Here is an 18,369-nt window from a genome sequence, read left to right as displayed (position 1 = left end):
TAGATATTAAATAATGTTGCTGATAGCACTGATCCTTGTGGCAGAAATATTGTGCATTGGAAAGTGCTGGATATATAGTTGTCAATTTTTACTTGGAATGATCTGTTTCCTGTCTTTTAATCAGTCTGTAACCCACAAAAAGACACCCCCTCCTATCCCATGACTTTTTGGTTTTCTTAGAAAACTCTCATGAGGGACTTTGTCAAACGCCTTCTAGAAATCCAAATACTGATTCACCTTTATCCATGTATATTATCCAAATAAAAAAAAATGTAGGTGGTTTGTGAACCAAGACTTCCTTTGTATAAATCCATGCTGATTGCTTCCATTAAACCACGTCTTTCTATATGTTCTATGATTTTGATCTTTAGATTAGTTTTAATTATTTTTCCCACAACTGAAGTCAGGCTCACCAGTCTATAATTTACTGGATCACCCCTGGAGCCCTTTTTAAATATTGGGGTTACATTGGCCACCCACCAGTCTTCAGGTACAATGGATGATTTAAATGATAGGGTACAAATTTTTACTAATAGATCTGAAATTTCATTTTTGAGTTCTTTCAGAACCCTGGGGTGTATACTATCCAGTCCAGGTGATTTGCTACTCTTTAGTTTGTCAATCTGGCCTACTGCATCTTCACTGTGATTTGGTTCAGTTCAGTTCAGTTCATCTGAATCATCACCCTTGAAAATTGACTCCGGATCCTCATTAATAAACACAGAAGCAAAAAATTAATTTAGTCTTTCCATGATGACTTAAATGTTTCCTAAGAGCCCCTTTAACCTCTCGATGATCCTACGGTCCAACCAACTCCCTTGCAGATTTCCTGCTTCAGATATATTTTAAAATGTTCTATTATAAGTTTTTTCTTCTACGCCAACTTCATTTTAAATTCTCTTAGTCTGTCTTACCAATGTTTTACATTTAACTTGATAAAGCTTATACTTTTTCTTATTTTTTTTAGATGGATCCTTCTTCCAATTTTTGAAGGACATTTTTTTGGCTATAACAGCCTCTTTCACCTCACCTTTTAACCATGCTCGTAATAGTTTGGCTTTTTTCCACCTTTCTTAATGCGTGAGATACATCTGGACAGTGCTTTTAAAATGGTATTTTTAAACAATGTCCACATCTGTTGTACACTCTTAACCTTTGCAGCTGCACCTTTCAGATTCTAGAAACTTTGACATAAGTTTTCCTCATCGGGCTCCATCTGATGATGTCACCCATGTGTGAGGACTTCCATTTTGCTTGTCCTCATAGAAAGTATTTTTTCACTCAACACACAATTAAGCTATGGAATTCGTTGCCAGAAGATGTGATCAAGACATCCACAGTTGTGTTTAAAAGAGTCTGAAGAAGTTCAAAGAAGAAAAGTTCATAAAAAATTAGCCAGGTAGACTTGGGGGAATCCACTCTTATCCCTGGGTAACAGGAAATGGATCACTGTTTGAAATTTGCTATGTATTTCCTGGTGATCTGGATAAATAAAATTGCCACTGTTGGAGAGAGGGTGCTGGGCTCGATGGATCCTTGGTCTAACCAAAGCCACACAAGGGACTGTCAATACGAGGAGCTCACAGACCCCATGCAGGATTTTCTTGTCAGAGTTGCTGTGCCACTCTACAAATTAGCAGCAGTGGAGCAACAAGCTCAGGCAGTATTAGCACTCTGGCACCTATTAATATTTGGTGCTGGAGGCAGTTGATTATATTGCCAGTGCGTAAAGCCGGGCTTGAAATGCCTTGAATCTGGGAACCATACCTGTCAATGGCTTGAAGATCATTGGCAGGATTCCAAGTAGGATCAAACACCACCACAACATTGGCACCGACAAAATTTAGTCCTAATCCACCAGCCCTTAAAAATGAAGGGGAAAAATGTAAGGCATCACATAAACGGTAATTTCATTTTCTATATAATATACAATTTCTTGTTCCAACATTTCTCTACACTATAGAGCAGGAGAGGCCAACTCCTGTCTTCAAGAGCCACAAACAGGTCTGGTTTTCATGATATCCACAATGAATATAAAGAAGATTTTTGCATACAATCGAGGCAGTGCATATCTCATGCATATTCATTGCGAAAATCCTAAAAACCGGAAATGTTTGCATCTTTTGAGGACTAGAGCTGGCTTCCCTGGCTATAGAATAATATTTCTACCCATTCATTATGGGTAAATTTTCAAAACATTAGAACCATCAGATGAACATCTAATAGCCTAAGTGAATCCCTCAAAAACTGCTTGTTTTTAATGTACTTGAAAATGTTTTGATTATTAGAATTTGCATCTTTGGCAAGTTTCTCCTTAAATTCTCTCTTAGTCTACCTTATTAATGTTTTACATCTAATTTGTCAGTGCTAAGACTCTTCCTATTTTCCTCATTTGGTCCTGCTTTCCAGTTTGTAAAAGGCTGTTTTTTTACTTTACTAGCCTCTTCCATAATTTCCTTTAGTCATGTTAGCAGAACCTACACTCATAAAATAAGAAGTTATGTATGTTGACTGGCTGACTACAATTAAGTGGATTTTTAGCCACCTAAAACTCAGTAAGATTTTTACTGAGTTCTGAGAGCTGGCATTAGATGACATCACTCACACATAATGGCTAATTCATTGTGCTGACTATTGAGAGGCCTGTTTATAGATAAGCAAACTGCTGAGAGTTGAACTAATGTGAGGAGAGAAAATGCTGTTTAAATCTTCTCTGGCTATTGTGTGGGGCTGTTAAATGAGTCAATACATTTCACCCTAGGTCAGGGGTCAGGAACCTATGGCTCGGGAGCCAGATATGGCTCTTTTGATGGCTGCATCTGGCTCGCAGACAAATCTTTAATAAAAAAGTAAAAATCTAACAAAATCCCCCACCCTCCTGACGCCCCCCAAGACCTCCAAAATTAATTTACTACAACCCCCACCCTCCTGACCCACCCCCACCCCCCCAAGACCTGCCAAAAGTCCCTGGTGGTCCAGGGGGGGCCAGGAGCGGTCCGGGAGCGATCTTCTGGACTTGGGCTGTCGGCTGCCAGTAGTCAAAATGGCGCCGACGGCCCTTTGCCCTCACTATGTCACTGGGGTCGACCAATGGCGGCGGTAGCCCCTGTGACATAGTAAGGGCAAAGGGCCGTCGGCTGCCAGTAATCAAAATGGCGTCGACAGCCCTTTGCCCTTACTATGTCACAGGGGCTACCGCCGCCATTGGTCGAACCCAGTGACCTAGTGAGGGCAAAGGGCCGTCGGCGCCATTTTGACTACTGGCAGCCGACAGCCCAAGTCCAGGAGATCGCTCCTGGACCCCCGCTGGACCACCAGGGACTTTTGGCAGGTCTTGGGGGGGTCAGGAGGGTGGGGGTTGTAGTAAATTAATTTTGTAGGTCTTGGGGGGCGTCAGGAGGGTGGGGGGTTGTAGTAAATTAATTTTGGAGGTCTTGGGGGGGTGTCAGGAGGGTGGGGGTTTTTGTTAGATTTTTACTTTTTTATTAAAGATTTGTCTGCGAGCGCTGGACACCCGCTGGATCACCAGGGATTTTTGGCAGGTCTTGGGGGGGGGGGGGGTTTAGGAGGATGGGGGGTTGTAGTAAATTAATTTGGCAGGTCTTGGGGGTGTGAGGAGAGTAGGGGGTTGTAGTTAGTATGGCTCTCATGGAATTACATTTTAAAATATGTGGCTATCGATTTCGTATAGCCGGCGCGCGCCGAGCCGCGCAGCCTACCCCCGTTCCCTCCAAGGCCGCTCCGAAATCGGAGCGGCCTTGGAGGGAATCCTCTAACGCCCTCCCCTCACCTTCCCCTCCCTTCCTCTACCTAACCCACCCCCCCGGCCCTGTCTACACCCCCCCCTTACCTTTCTCCGGGGATTTACGCCTCCCGGAGGGAGAAGTAAATCCCCGCGCGCGAGCGGGCCTCCTGCGCGCCGGGCCGCGACCTGGGGGCAGGTACGGAGGGCGTGGCCACGACCCCGGACCGCCCCGGGCCGTAGCCACGCCCCCGTACCCGCCCCCAAAACGCTGCCGACACGCCCCCGAAACGCCGCGACGACCAGGCCCGCCCCCCGACACGCCCCCGACACGCCCCCCTCGGAGAACCCCGGGACTTACGCGAGTCCCGGGGCTCTGCGCGCGCTGGGAGGCCTATGTAAAATAGGCTTCCCGGCGCGCAGGGCCCTGCTCGCGTAAATCCGCCCGGTTTTGGGCGGATTTACGCGAGCAGGGCTCTGAAAATCCGCCCCACAGAGTTTAGCCTGTGTGAGCTGTTTAAAAATTTCCAGTCTTTATATACAAAAAGACTCAAATGTATGCAAACATACCACAGAATTTTAGAAACCTTCACAGAATTTTCTAACACTTGCTGTACAATTTACCCAAGCTGATGCAGAAAACTGGGGACTGTGCCACTATTCCTTGGATTGAATGTATTTTAAAGGTATGCCCAATAGTTTTCCATAATACTGATAAATGCAAGTTGACTGCACAACTACAAGCTGTAATTTCATTCACTGGCTAGAGACTTAAGCTAGCAGGCAACATCTCCAAGATGAACTAATGTTAAAAAGAAGAAAGAAAAAAAAGACAAGGGTCAGGAAAAATAAATGATGGTGTAAATTTTCAATAAGTAGCCTAACTGGTACACTATGCACGGACTTTCCAACCTGCAAAATTCAACCCAGTTTCCAAAGACAAAATATCCACATTTAATGGATTCGAATATCAGATTATGCGCTACAAGTAAGAATATGAACCTATGTAGTACCAAACGATGATGTAAAGTGCACGATAGCGTTCCTGTGTACATTTCTGAAAATTAACTGTGCGCATGTAATTGCCAACCAACACCTCCTCAGAATGCTTCTTTTCTTTATGGCAAAAGGTATGCATGTTGTGAAAGTATGTGCATGCTTTCAGCCAGTTAGAAAACTATTTAGTTGGGATAGAGCTGATTTAGGTGGGTAAATCTTTGAAAATCTACCCCATGAGCCCTGCTAGACTTGGGCCCTGTATGCCTGGCTGTCATATCATTAGGCTAATAAAGCTGTTAGGCTGCGGCCCTGTCTCTTCTGCAAGTGTGTGACAAGAATGCCAGGTAGTGCCCACCACTGGCACGCCAGGGCTATGGCCCCATAACAAACCACAGTAAAACAAAATCAAAGGCACGCTACACAAAGTGCATTTACGTACATAGTAGACACAAGGCAGATGTTGACATCCTGTGTGCTGTTGAATTCTTTCACTATCTTGACCCGTTCCTCTGCTTTGGTACTTCCATCAAGTCTTCGGTACTCTAGCCCAGACGCCATACAGTATCTTTCTAATACATCCAACAACTAAGAGAAAAGCAGAATGTGGCACTTACATAATAGCTATGAAACGTTATCACCTCAAAACGATTTACTTATATTGTTTGCAATGCTGGTGCAACTAATTTCTTCTACTTATTATAGCTACCAAACCAGGAATACTTTTTTCGTGTAGCATATCTTCTTTCTAAGCAGTCTACCTGATTTCCCTTACTTGATTTTTCTGAGGTCCATATTTAAAAGATAGCCGATTAAGTAAGTTAGCCGGATAGACTTATCCAGCTAACTTAGCTGGGATATTTAACAGCGTGGCTGCACCGCTGAATATACCCACGTAATTTTAAGTTAGCCGGATAAGTATAACCAGCTAAATTTAGACCTACTCAGTCTAACTTATCCGGCTAAATTAGCCAGATAAGTATGAATATCATTTAACCGGCTAAGTTAGCCAGATAAGTATCTCCTCCTCATTATGTCTCCATCACGCCCACCACTTAACTGGATAAGTAGTTATCCATCTAAGTGGCGGCTACTGAATGGGGCCAGATATTCAGACACCGTCATTTAGCCATATAGGTTGAAACTTATCTGGCTAAATGGCATTGCATATCAATCTCTCCGTGCATTATTTTAAGGATGCAATTTTTCATGTCTAAGGGCCTGATTCATCAAGGTATTTTTCCATAGACACAGAATTGAGAAAAGCCTTAGTGAATCAGGCAGTAAGTTAGGAGAATGCCTAAGCCTGTAGTGGTTACAGTGGCGTATGTTCACTGTAGTCACCTTTTCTGAACGCTGAGGCACTTGCTTGTATACTTTTTGACAGTATATTGCTCACATGGCACAAAAGCAGGTATTTTGCATGCATCATAGAAACAGTGGAAATAAATACATCATTAACTGTTTTATGGTACAAATTTTCAATTGACAAGGACAGTTGACATTGCTTTTGTACTCTGGCAGACATAAGTCCTGGACCTGCATTCGTACCACATATTTTCAATTGCAGACAATTAACTATTTCAGTAGACAACTCTGGTGAAAGCAAAAATGTATTTTAATTAAAAGACAATGTTATTGAATTCATTTCTTAATGTATGTATATTTACTACAGGGCTAGTACTAAATATCCAGTACTCATGGGGTTCTTCAAATTGCATATAATTCATCACTGATAATTCAAAACAAACACACACATAAATACAGATGTAAAACAGAATAGTAAGAGCTTGATACATATCTTCGGGATAGCACATAACACACAGAGGGGATTTTCGAGCCAGAAAAGGTTGAATCACCAATCATATTGGCCAATTCCGCCTCTTCTGGCACTTAAATCCCCTCTATGCTGAGAATTCATACCCATAAAAAAAAAAGTCTGAATTGTCGCCTAAATTTTAACTTCATCCTTTCCTCAGCCCTTGAGATAACATGTGGTTTAAGAGTCCTGTTTTCTTTTCATACTGCTCACTGAGGCACCATTTTCCATGCTGCACACATGAGAAAGAAAATGTGGTTGACAGCTGCTGTTCTCCCCAGTGTATCCAGGAGTTACCACTGGGTCGATTGCAGTGTGAATTGTAAGAAGCTCACCTTGGTAGAAAAGGAGAAAAGGAGAACTTTGTCCTTGTTTTTCTTGCAGTGATTTAAAAGTTGCTGAAGGACCTGTAAATGAACCACAGAACAGAAGTTAACTGACCCTGGCACAAGGTGCAAGCTGTGTGTGTTCGGTGTGTGTGTGTGTGTGTGGAGATATACACACCCACACATATATATACCTATTTATAGATCTATATACACACGCACAAATTATATATATATACACACATATATATATATATATATATATATATATATATAAAATGTTCATGCACAACTACTCACTGTAGTTTAGCAGCTCTATATATGAATCTAGTTACAAGCTTTTCTTAACCTTATAACTCTTTCCTCAGCAGAGAAAAGAAGCAAAGAGAAGACAATGAGCCTAATGACCTCCTGATGGCATAACTACCATTATGCCTAATTAAAATGTGAAGATATGTATAAAATGATTATTTTAAATGGGCTTTATTCTTCTCCTACTTTTCAGTGTAAAATCATTTTTTAAAACTTCACCAACATACTTTTTATTTTTTTTCAAACCAGCATAATTATCCTGAAGGACTCGCTGGAGAATGAAATACCTTTAAATCAAAACTATTTTGCTGCATTAAACACATGCAGGAATCAATTAGTATGCATGCTTCTGGCCTAGCATTCCATCTTATTCTGTTTAGGTATTATTTTTATATGTGAAATCAGTACTTTTGCAAACAAAAGGCCTCCAACACAGAAAACTATATTACTGTGAAAACACCAGGTTCTTCAGCAGCCTGTTGCAAGTTTACCCACAAATTGATACTTCATTATGTACAGCTAGAGAGAACACCAGCATACAAAGAATTAATATTTGATGTTAAGAACTACAAGAGACACTGGTCTGAACAAAGTCAGCCCTCTCGGAGGTTTGCTGTGCTATGTATGACTTCAGAGCTTCTTGGAACTAGGCCTTGTTAAAACAATCAGTCATATGTTTGCCCAGTTCTCCCCCTCCCCTGCTCTGTTGCTCTGTTTACAGTAGGCCCAGCTTCCCAGACTCTATGCAGACCTCAAAATGCCAATGGCCCGCCCCCACAAGATGTTCTTCTAATGGGGAAGCAAATAATCTAGGGCCATGTGTAGAATAGTAATACTGTTATTTTCAAAAGAGGCATGTCCACATCTGGCAATGGCAGTTCCAGAGTACCGTTCAGAAGAAATGCGCCATGGGGAAAAAAGGAATTTTCTGCACCATGTCTCTGGTCTTCTCCCACTGGGCAATAAATATTTAAACAATTTTATTTATTCAGTGCTAAATATTTAAACGGATGAGCTACACAGTTGCCAAGAAAGGCAAAAGAAAGTCTTCCTCATTCAAATAATAGAAGGGTTGGTGTGATTACCACAACCAAAATCCTGAAGTCAAGTCACACAATTAATTACAAATCCCAAGCCACAGTCCCTCAATCAGAAAGTGAACAAAAAGGGCATTAATATGATTACTCAATACATTTTATTGTGTCATCAATATATAAATATAAATGTGAATGATTCTACTGGAAAACAATTGCAATTTATCCTATGCAACAAAAAACAAATTCCACTTGTTTTTCTAACAAAGCATCTGGATGTTTAAACAATAAGATGTGTTTGGCTCAAGCATTATTATTAGAGGGAAAAATATGTTCACATAATTAATTCCCTATTGGTGATCCTGCAAACAAATCTACCCTGTCTGTTTAAATAAAGCAGGTCAATGTCATGTCTTCTGGGATTTTAGGTATTCTGGTGCATAATAGCACTTTCCTTTCACAAACCAGAGTAAGGTAATGAATGAATCTAAGGTTAGCACAGAACAATCCTAGGGTCACCCATACAGAATGGAGGATGGGCAGATTTCACATAAAATGTACATTCCTAGATTTAAGAGTAACCTGTCCTTTATGGTGACATTACATTTTTTTTGGATTCTCCAGGAACAGCATATAACAATAAATACCTTATTCTGTCTTAAATAGTGATTCAGTTATGTCTATTTTAAAGCTTTTACTTTTATAAACATGTACACTGAGTATGGGACTAACTGATAAAAGAAAGACTTTTATTCTCATTAACTATGGCTTTCACATACCATTAAAATATTTCCAGGTTTGGATGTTTGGACATTTTTTTGACCTCCAAAGATTAAAATTTAATGGTCCCCAAAAATGTTGCAACATAGCTTCTTATTTGTTCAGGGCAAAATATCTGCAACAAATAGCATAAGTCCCTAATAACCAAGGGGTCAATTCACTCATTTTATAGCTGGAAATGAGGCCAAGGTGACTGCCAATTTGGGTTGTCTGTATGGGTGGCTGAATAGGGACGAACAGAGTAAATATAAACATTTAATGTATCATTTCAGGCCTACCCTGCTATGAGTCATGAAATATATTGGCTGTCTCATTTTACTATGCAGGAGCCTCATTATCACTTACTGGGCAGACAAAGTCACTTGGGTGATGTCAGACTCCTATAGAAAAAGATGGGGGGACTGTACTGAACATGATTAAGCCGTAATGCTATCTAAGGGTAGGAAGCCAAAAATGCCTGTCTACACTCTACCACCTCATTCGCATACTCTGAAACACATATTTGCTTTGGCTCCATAAGATTCAGTGGGGAAAACTGCAGCATTTACACACATGAAAAATAAAATGAGTATACATCCAAAGGTACCAAGCATCACTGAGGTTGGTTAAACACATTATCTATGAATATGAGGAAGTACCATTCCACTTGTTTCAATGCTAGGGCAGCCTAGTAGCTCAGATACAGTATGCTTAAACTAGGGAAAATAGTATCAGAAAATAGGGACAGGATGAAAAAGTGTCCTGTCTTTCCCTAAATTGCATGCTATGGGATACCTTCAACAGAGAAGCTCATGTACAAAGATGAAAAAAAAAAATCACTGTCACAGCAAGGTAACATCATAAATTTGCTTAACATCTAAAAATCTCTGCAGTTGCTCCATAAGAACTTAAAAAATATACACCTGAGAGCTCTTCACTGCGTTATTAGGACACAATGCAAGTTCTCTGGGATGCTTTCGCTACAGTTGCCCCTACTCCATTCTCACTTACCTCTTGCCAATACAGCTACCTCCTCCAGTGAAGGAAGACAGCAAAAGTTACCTGTAGCAAGTTTCTATGAGGACATACATTTTCCTGTCCTCAAAAGTGGGTGATGTCATCAGGCAGAGCCCCAGTTGGAAGCACTGACTTCACAACTTCTGGAGCTTTCAGAGTTTAAAGAGCATGTGCAGAGCTGTCCCAAGTCACAGGTATTGCATAGAGACCCTCTCAGTTTTTTTAAATTAAGCTAAATGAAAGAAGCTAACTACTAGGGGAGGTAGATGCATTCTATGAGAACCTACAGCGTGCTGTCCTCAGAGAACACCTGCTACAGGTAAAGTAGCTTTCACTTTATCGTAGGACAAGCATGATGTGTGAGTCCTCACAAGTGGGGGCATATATCAAGAGTGACAATGGGCAGAACAATGGCTTTGCTGTTAACAGACCATTTTCAAAAATGTTTATTTTTTAATTTTTACAAGGCAACCCGGAAATTTAAATAATGGACAAAAAGGGGAATGGAGATGTATTCTAAACTTCAAATAAACCTTTCAGGGTAGAATGACCAAACCTAATGTCGTGTTGAGAGTCCCTATCCAAACAATAATGAGATGCTAACATGTGGATTGAACTCTATGTTGCAGCTTTGCAGATCTCTTCCATGTAGGCTGACCTTAGATGAGCCTCTGATGCTGCTATGGCACTAATGCTATGAGCCATGCTCTTCTAGCGTCAAGCCCGCCTGAGTCTAACATAAAGAGATGGAATCTGTTATACAAGTAGATAGTCTGCATTTGGCTACAGCAATTCTAGGTCTATTTGGGTCAAAAGAAACAAAATGTTCTGCTCTTGTACACTAAGTCAGGTCTTCAAAATCTACCCTAAGTTGAAATACTCTGCTGTGGGAGAGAGGGCACCTTCTGCAATGGGCATAAAATAGTAGAAGTACTTTTAGGGTCACTAAGGTTAACTTTAAAGGTATATCCATCTTACTCAGACTAAGTAGGTAAGTTTGTTTTCAAAGTTTATTTTACTTTCCCTGGGAATTTGTCAGTATTTATTTTAACCAAAACGGCATAAAATCAGTTGAAAAAAATGACTCACTATTTTCCCCAATAATTTTCCTCTGTTTTTGTTGGTTATAATAAACAGTGATAAATTATTGGGGAAAATAAAATAAAAACTGAAAATGAAGGCCCCTTTTAATCCAAGAGATTGCTAATTGTGATTAATGAACATGAGATGGGTTTAAGCAGTCCCATTTGACCGCCTCCTATTCCTCCAGCTTGTCCTCGCATAGTACTGCGGTAATGTTTATTTAAAAGTAGTGAGAAACACTGGACTTTTTTTTTTTACTCTTTTCTTTTTCTGAGAATTTTCTGAGATTCCATTATGATGGAATCGGATAACATAAAAGGAAACAAAGTGGCACAGGCCAGCTCCCCTGATTTTCCACAAGAGGAGAATAAAACAAAATAATTTTTCTCTCATAGACACTAAAGGGTTATATTTACTAAACTGTGGTAACATGCTAATAATATATCCCATTGATATTAATGGGTTCTGTTGATAAATAACATGAATTATGCATGTTAGTAAACATGACCCAATGAAAGCTACATGGGGAAAGGAAGGCCAGCTGGACTTGCTCCTTCTCTGAGCTGAAGAAAATCCATTCAAGGTAGTAGCATCAGAAAGGCAAATAAAAGTTGCATATCTAGGTAAAAGCTGAGATGGAGAGGTGCCAGATGAGGGAAAATATAGGCGGGATTCACCACCTGCATTCTCTTATTATCGTTATTCAGGACCTTCCAAGTACAAAAATACATGGAATGGTTGTCAAATATTCCCTTTTATGACAATGAACATTTGGGAAAACCCAACATTCAATTACTATTTGTCTCTTAGAGGCAAAGAAGGTAGCCGTTAACTGGGGGTTATCTTCTTTATAGCCAGGGGCGGATTTACGATTTTGCTGCCCCCTAGGCACTTTGCTGCTTTCACCGTGCTACCTCCAGTAAGGGGCTATTACAGAATAGCAGAGGGCTATTCTCTGCTGAATTAGATTCAGCAGGGCTGGAAGGCAGCAAATCTTAGCCAGCCTGCTGCTTTTAAATGTTTGCTGCCCTAGGCATAGATATAATGGATGCCTACCGACAAATCCAGGGCTGCTTATAGCCACAGGGTTATTCATAGAAATGTTTCTACTCATTAAAGTCAAATTTGCCATAAACAAATGAGCAGAACCTCAAGAATATTCAGATAACTATCAAATGAATTATTTTAGACAGATTATTTGAAAAATATAGATGCTCAATTATAAATAAAAATCCATTTGGACATGCTCAGCAATGATCCTCAGTTGTATATGGAAAACTACTTCTGCCAACTATTTTCTTCATCCTAAAGTAATTTCAACATAAGGGAATACAAATGTAGGCTCTTCCCATAAAACTTTTGTAAACATTGCCTTAAAAATATACATAAACATTAATAGGAATGCTATAGTTTCTTGTACTCATTTTCCCCCACATAAAACTGTTAGAAACATTGAAAATTATTAGAACTCTTGAAAATTAAAGTATCACTAAAATTGTTCATGATTTTCATAAAACTCTTGAAAGCTGCAAGGTAAATTTATGTATAAAAATAAAAAAAATAAAGCCATAATTTTCAAAACTCCCTGCATTGATATAAAATTCATGGGGAATTTTACCCGAGAGAAAAAAGTAAACACAAATTTGAACTTGCTTTTTCTACAGGTTATTTTTTCCTAGAAAATAACATATGTAAATTTGAAAATGCAATTATTTTGTGTTATTTTCCTTCCTTGACCTAAACACGGCCCTGGGAACGCTTATTTCTTACCTGCTAAAAGTACACGCATAGTTGATCCCTGTACATACTTCTGCCTATGTAAAGTATGGGAAAAGCAAGTTTGCTTACCACAAATAGTTTTTTCCATAGATAAGAGGATAAATTAGCCATAAACACGTAGGTGACATCATCTGGTGATACTAAACTTGTCTCTCCTAGCTAGTAGAGCTTTAGGGTCTATTCAGCATGCACTGGAGTTTCCACGTGGGCATTGCCTTGTGAGCCTCCTAAGTCAGTATCAAAGCTAACACACACATAGTTGACTCTTCAGGGTGGCAGGCAGGTAATTAGTATGGCTAATTCAAGTTACTATCTAAAGAAAACATAGTTTACGGCAAGTGAACTTGAATTTTTCATCGGAGCGGTTACTTAAGCAGCCTTGGTTCCCCTATGGAGAGGTGACTATGTAGAGATAAGACTTTGCAAAATTGCTTGGCCAAATTTTACAGTCCTCCCTTGATAAACTGTCCAAGGGTACAGAGGTGCAAAGGTGTTTACAGATGACCATGCTGAAGCTCTGCAGATGTCCTCAAGAGGAACTTAATGGGTATGTTCAATTGAAAAGGTCATAGCTCTCACTTGATGAGCCTTAATAGGGTCTGTGATTTGTAGGCCCGCAAGAGTGTAACAATGATGAACACAGTCCACTATCCATTGGATAATGTATGTTTGGCAACAGCCATGCTAAGTCATAAGAAACAAAGAGTTGGGAAGCCTGACAATGCGGCTAATAAGCTAAAGCTCGTAAGTAATCCAGCGTGAAAGGACTTCTCTCCCTCATGCGCATGAGGTTTCAGAAAGAAGGTTGGCAACATGATGGACTGAATAATATGAAAGACTGAGACAAGCTTCGGTAGAAAGCGGATGTGTACAGAGTACTACTCTGTCATAGATAAATTGCATGTATGGAGGACAACGAACTAATGTTTGGAGTTCGCCGACTCTCCTTGCCACGGTTATTGCCACATGAAACAAACTTCCATTTCAAGAATCTGAGTGAAGCGAATTCCAATGGCTCGAAAGGCAGTTTCATGAGCTGAATAAGCACTGCACTCAAACCCAGAAGTTTGGAAGCTTACAGACCGGAGATTTGATCTGCCATTACCCTTTCATGAAACTCGATACCAATGGGTGGATTGAGATGGGTTTATCACTAACAGCAACATGATATGCTGCTATGACATTGAGATGGACTGTCTCAAAAGATGTGGCAAGGCCAGAGCGTGAAAGCGAGAAGGGAAAATTCAGTTTAGCTCAGGACAACTTTCCACTTGACCGGAGCACAGGCACGCATTTCTTCCACCACCTTTGATTGTCAGAATGGGCTAGAAAGTACTCTGCGACATAGCACCTACATGGCCCAGGCAAATGTAGTATCCATATCTCATGCAACTCCATTTCTGTTGAGGGCATACCCTGCATTGTTAAGGACAACTGCACCCTGTTCCATCCCAACCTTCACCCCTTCCTCCCCCCCCCCCCCCATTTGACAGCTCGAGGTTGAACGCACAGTAATTGCCAAATATTTGTTACTCAGAGAGACTGAGGATGACTGTCTGCCTAGAATCCAGCTACCAAGAGGGCCTATGGTTTCAAATGGGAGCAATTTACCATGAGATGCCATCAAAAGACCATAGATCCATTCTTTTGTGAGCCTCAGAGGTTACTTGATTAAACTTGATGATATCACTGTGAGGACAGGTATAGGAGCATCAAAGGAACTCCAGTGCCACCCATTCTGGCTGCAGGAGTTAATGAGCTGTGTGACAATACTCCATGCTCTGATGAGGAGGAATCACCCCATGCCCTCACAAGAACAGAGGAAAGCTCAAAGCTGCTTGCATCATGGGTACACTGTGCTTTGAAGAGGACTTTGATTTGATTGATGAATCGTGCATCGATGTTGGACATTTGCCTTGTGCTAGTGGTGTCAATGCATCAAGACCTAATGGTGTCAGTGCCATACATGAAAGGACCCAACATGCATTGGCGGTTCCGATGCATTGAGCCTTGATGAATCATGCACTGAAAGAATTGGTGCATAGATGAATCTCAGTGCGGCTGTTTCTTCAGAGCTGAGGATCCCACCAAGTAATGATACTTCTTCTTTGATGCAGACCAGTCCCCACTACTCAACCCTGAGCCATGAACCTGCTGTGCTGACAAGGGAGCTAAAAGAGCTTCAGTTCAGTTCTTTACCCAAGGAGGCAGACAAGGCTGCACTGCGGGGGGGGGGGGGGAGGAAGGTCTGCAGTCCCCAAAAGACTTACGAGGTTCCTCAATCCTGTAGATCCTGGACCACTGCAAGAGAGAGGACATCTGTGCAAAGGCATGGCAGTTCAGTTGGTCATTGTTTGGGCCAAGGCAGAAGGAGCATAACTCATGCTCATCGGTAAGGGACAAGATCTTACCACGTCTGCAGTTCTTGAACCCGCTAACAGTACCCCCTTTTTTTTTTCTTTTTAAGTTTTACTTTTCATTTATCAATTTTGAAATTTTTAAAATACCTATGATATTCAGTTTTTCTTCCCGATTAAACATAACTAGCAACCTACTACTCAATTCAATATACTCTGTATATTGTCCATTAATGCATGGCTATCTCATAACAAGCTTTGTTTAAATCTGTCAAAGACCGAGATTATGATATTGGGCAATCCTACCCTTCCAGATATGCCATGCAAATTTTTTTTCGGCAATACCACACTCCATATCTCACACACTGTTCAGAATCTTGGGGTCATTTTTGACCCAAGATTAGATATGAAATATCACATTAAGTCTGTATTACAAACAACTTATTACAAGCTTTGACTTTTTCAACACATTTATTTATTTATTTTAAAACTTTTTTATACCGACATTCATTTGCATATCACATCGGTTTCCATAAAACGGGGGTAAGAACAAAAAACTAGGAAAGTGAAAAATAAATTACATTAAACAGGGAGGCGAAGGAACAAAGTGGGGCTGTAGAGGAAGAATAAAGGGTCCAACTAGAGAGTTGGATAGTCTGACAGAATGACAGAAAAAGTGTAGAATAAAATGAAATGAGAAAAACAAGAAGCAACTAATTACAGGCTTTTGTGTGGATGTTCCAGTTCAGGGTGTGAACTGAGAGTGAAAGTAGATAAGCAGCTGTTAGCGAGAGGGATGAAGAGGGGTTGTTATTCAGAATAGGCCCTTTTGAATAGCCAATTTTTTAGGTTTTTTTTTTTAAGGTTTTTGTGCAGACTTCTTGGCGTAGTTCAGGTGGCATTGAGTTCCATAGTCTGGGTCCCGCTATGGAGAAGGCGCGATCTTTAGTGGAGATATGGCGAGTGAGTTTGTGAGAGGGTATTGCTAGGGATCCTATGTAGATAGTTCTGGTAAGTCTATTGGAAGTGTGATAGTGCAAAGAGTCCTTAAACCAATGAATATTTTGGTTATGTAGTGTTTTATGGATAATTGTGAGAGTCTTGTGTTGTATTCTGGCGGAGATAGGAAGCCAATGGAGTCTCTGAGGATTGGCGTAATGTGATCTATTCTGCGGGAGTTGGAGAGGATTCTAGTTGCTGCGTTTTGCAACATTTTGAGGGGTTTGATAGAAATTGCAGGCAGGCCAAAAAGTAGGGAGTTGCAATAATCAATCTTACTGAATAAAATGGCTTGGAGGCCAGTTCTGAAATCATGGTGATGGAGAAGTGGTCTAAGTTTCTTGAGGACCTGCAGTTTGTAAAAGCAGTCTTTAGTGGTGTTTGTGATAAAAAAAATTTAAGTTCAAATGGCAGTCAAGAGAGACACCTAAATCCCTGATGTACTGTGGAAAGGGAGATTGTTGGTCAAGAGGGGGGGGGGGGGGGGGGGAGGTTGTGGTGGTCAGGGGAAATGAGAAGTAGTTCTGTTTTTGAGGTGTTTAGGGCAAGATTGAGGTTAGTTAAGAGTTTGTTGATAGCAGTGAGACAGTTGTCCCAGGTCTTGAGAGCTTGAGGTAGGGATTCGGTGATGGGGATGAGTATTTGTACATCATCCGCATATATGTAGTACGTTAGCCTGAGTTCAGCGAGGAGTTGGCATAGGGGTAGTAGGTAAACATTGAAGTGTCGGGGAAAGGGAGGAGCCTTGAGGGACCCCAAGCACCGTTCAAGCACTGGTACTTATCGGACTAGATTATTGTAATTCTTTATATGTAGGTCTCCCTCAGAATACCATTCAATTGCTTTAGCTTATCTAAAATTCTGCAGCCCAATTGCTCACGAATACAAAATCATGGGACCATATTGCTCCAATATTGTACTCGCTACACTGGCTGCCAGACCAATGGCTTATAACATATAAAATACTAGCCATTATAAACAATTTGATACACAATATTGCCAGTCCTTGGTTGGTTTAAACTCGCACTTCTATGTTCCTTCCCGAAACCTAAGGTCATCCAGACACTGCTTACTAGAAATACCATTTCCCAGACTCACCAGATTGGCAGCCACCCGAGATAGAGCTTTCTCAATTGCAGGTCCCACCATTTGGAATTCGATTCCTCCATCCAGACTAATATCCAATGCCAAGGACTAAGAAAGCTTTGAAAAGCCACTTATTTAAACAAGCATATCAAAATGTCAGCAATTTGTAACTCTTAGTACCCAGCATTTTTGTCCAGTGAGATTACTCTTTTTAGATTTTGCCCAGTCCAACTTGATTAATATCTTCTATAACTTGTAGTGATTAGTCTGCCTTTGATGCTTCCTGTAGTTTGCTTTTCTTATGAACATGTTTTTGTTTATATTGTGATATTTCATTGTAACCCATGGGTAACAAGTTCTTTTAAATAAAGAAATAGATAAATAAATAAATGGATTTTACGAAGCTTGTACTGAAATTGAAACAATACAGGAACAAAAGCATACAAGAACCATCATATAACATAAAACAAATATACCTGTAAGCTCATCACATGACCACAAAAAAAGGGGAGAAAGGAACCAGTAAAGCAAACTTCACAAAGAACAACAAAAGTAAAAAGAAAAGACTACTACATTTTACACTTCTGCCACACAGCAAATCAAGAAGGCACGAGAATAGATGCAGGAATCAAAGCTAACCTACTATCAAGTAGTACCTTTAAATCAGCTGGTTCAAAAAGAATAAAAAAAAAATCTATAGCAATCAAGTTTAATCAAACACTTGGAAGGATACCGAAGAAAAATCTCCTCACCTACATCAATACCATATCCCTCATTTGGAGATAAACCTTCCTCCTATTTTGGTATGCCTACAGACATCTGGAAAAATCTGAATTTTGTGGTCCATGAACAGGGCATCTTTACGAGCAAAATATAGACTCATGATTAAAATCTTTTCACTAATAGAGAAAGATGAAATTAATAGTTCCCCGTTCATGAAAAGCAAGTTTGCTTACCGTAAACGGTGTTTCCATAGATAGCAGGATGAATTAGCCATGCTGTCATGGGATCTGTCAATCAGGCCCGGGAGGCAGAGCTTGTCAAAGCAGAGATTAGAGCT

At 40.4% G+C, this 18,369-nt stretch overlaps 1 protein-coding gene across 7 annotated transcripts in view; it reads right to left on the bottom strand.

The window, feature by feature from the left end:
* ERCC6L2 (ERCC excision repair 6 like 2) overlaps positions 1 to 18,369 on the bottom strand; it is a 427,384-nt gene that overhangs the window by 227,936 nt on the left and 181,079 nt on the right. For all 7 annotated transcript variants that reach the window (XM_029617631.1, XM_029617627.1, XM_029617610.1 and 4 more), the window contains 3 exons: positions 6,893 to 6,964; positions 5,181 to 5,326; positions 1,768 to 1,863 (listed from right to left, as the gene is read on the bottom strand). In XM_029617631.1, the coding sequence (XP_029473491.1) occupies positions 1,768 to 1,863; positions 5,181 to 5,326; positions 6,893 to 6,964 (314 nt within the window). The remainder of the gene's footprint in view (positions 1 to 1,767; positions 1,864 to 5,180; positions 5,327 to 6,892; positions 6,965 to 18,369) is intronic.

The sequence above is a fragment of the Rhinatrema bivittatum genome, chromosome 1 (genome assembly GCF_901001135.1).
Source record: "Rhinatrema bivittatum chromosome 1, aRhiBiv1.1, whole genome shotgun sequence".
Taxonomy (NCBI): domain Eukaryota; kingdom Metazoa; phylum Chordata; class Amphibia; order Gymnophiona; family Rhinatrematidae; genus Rhinatrema; species Rhinatrema bivittatum.
The sequence above is the reverse complement of the archived record's forward strand: the minus strand, read 5'-3'. Positions and strand labels throughout refer to the sequence as shown.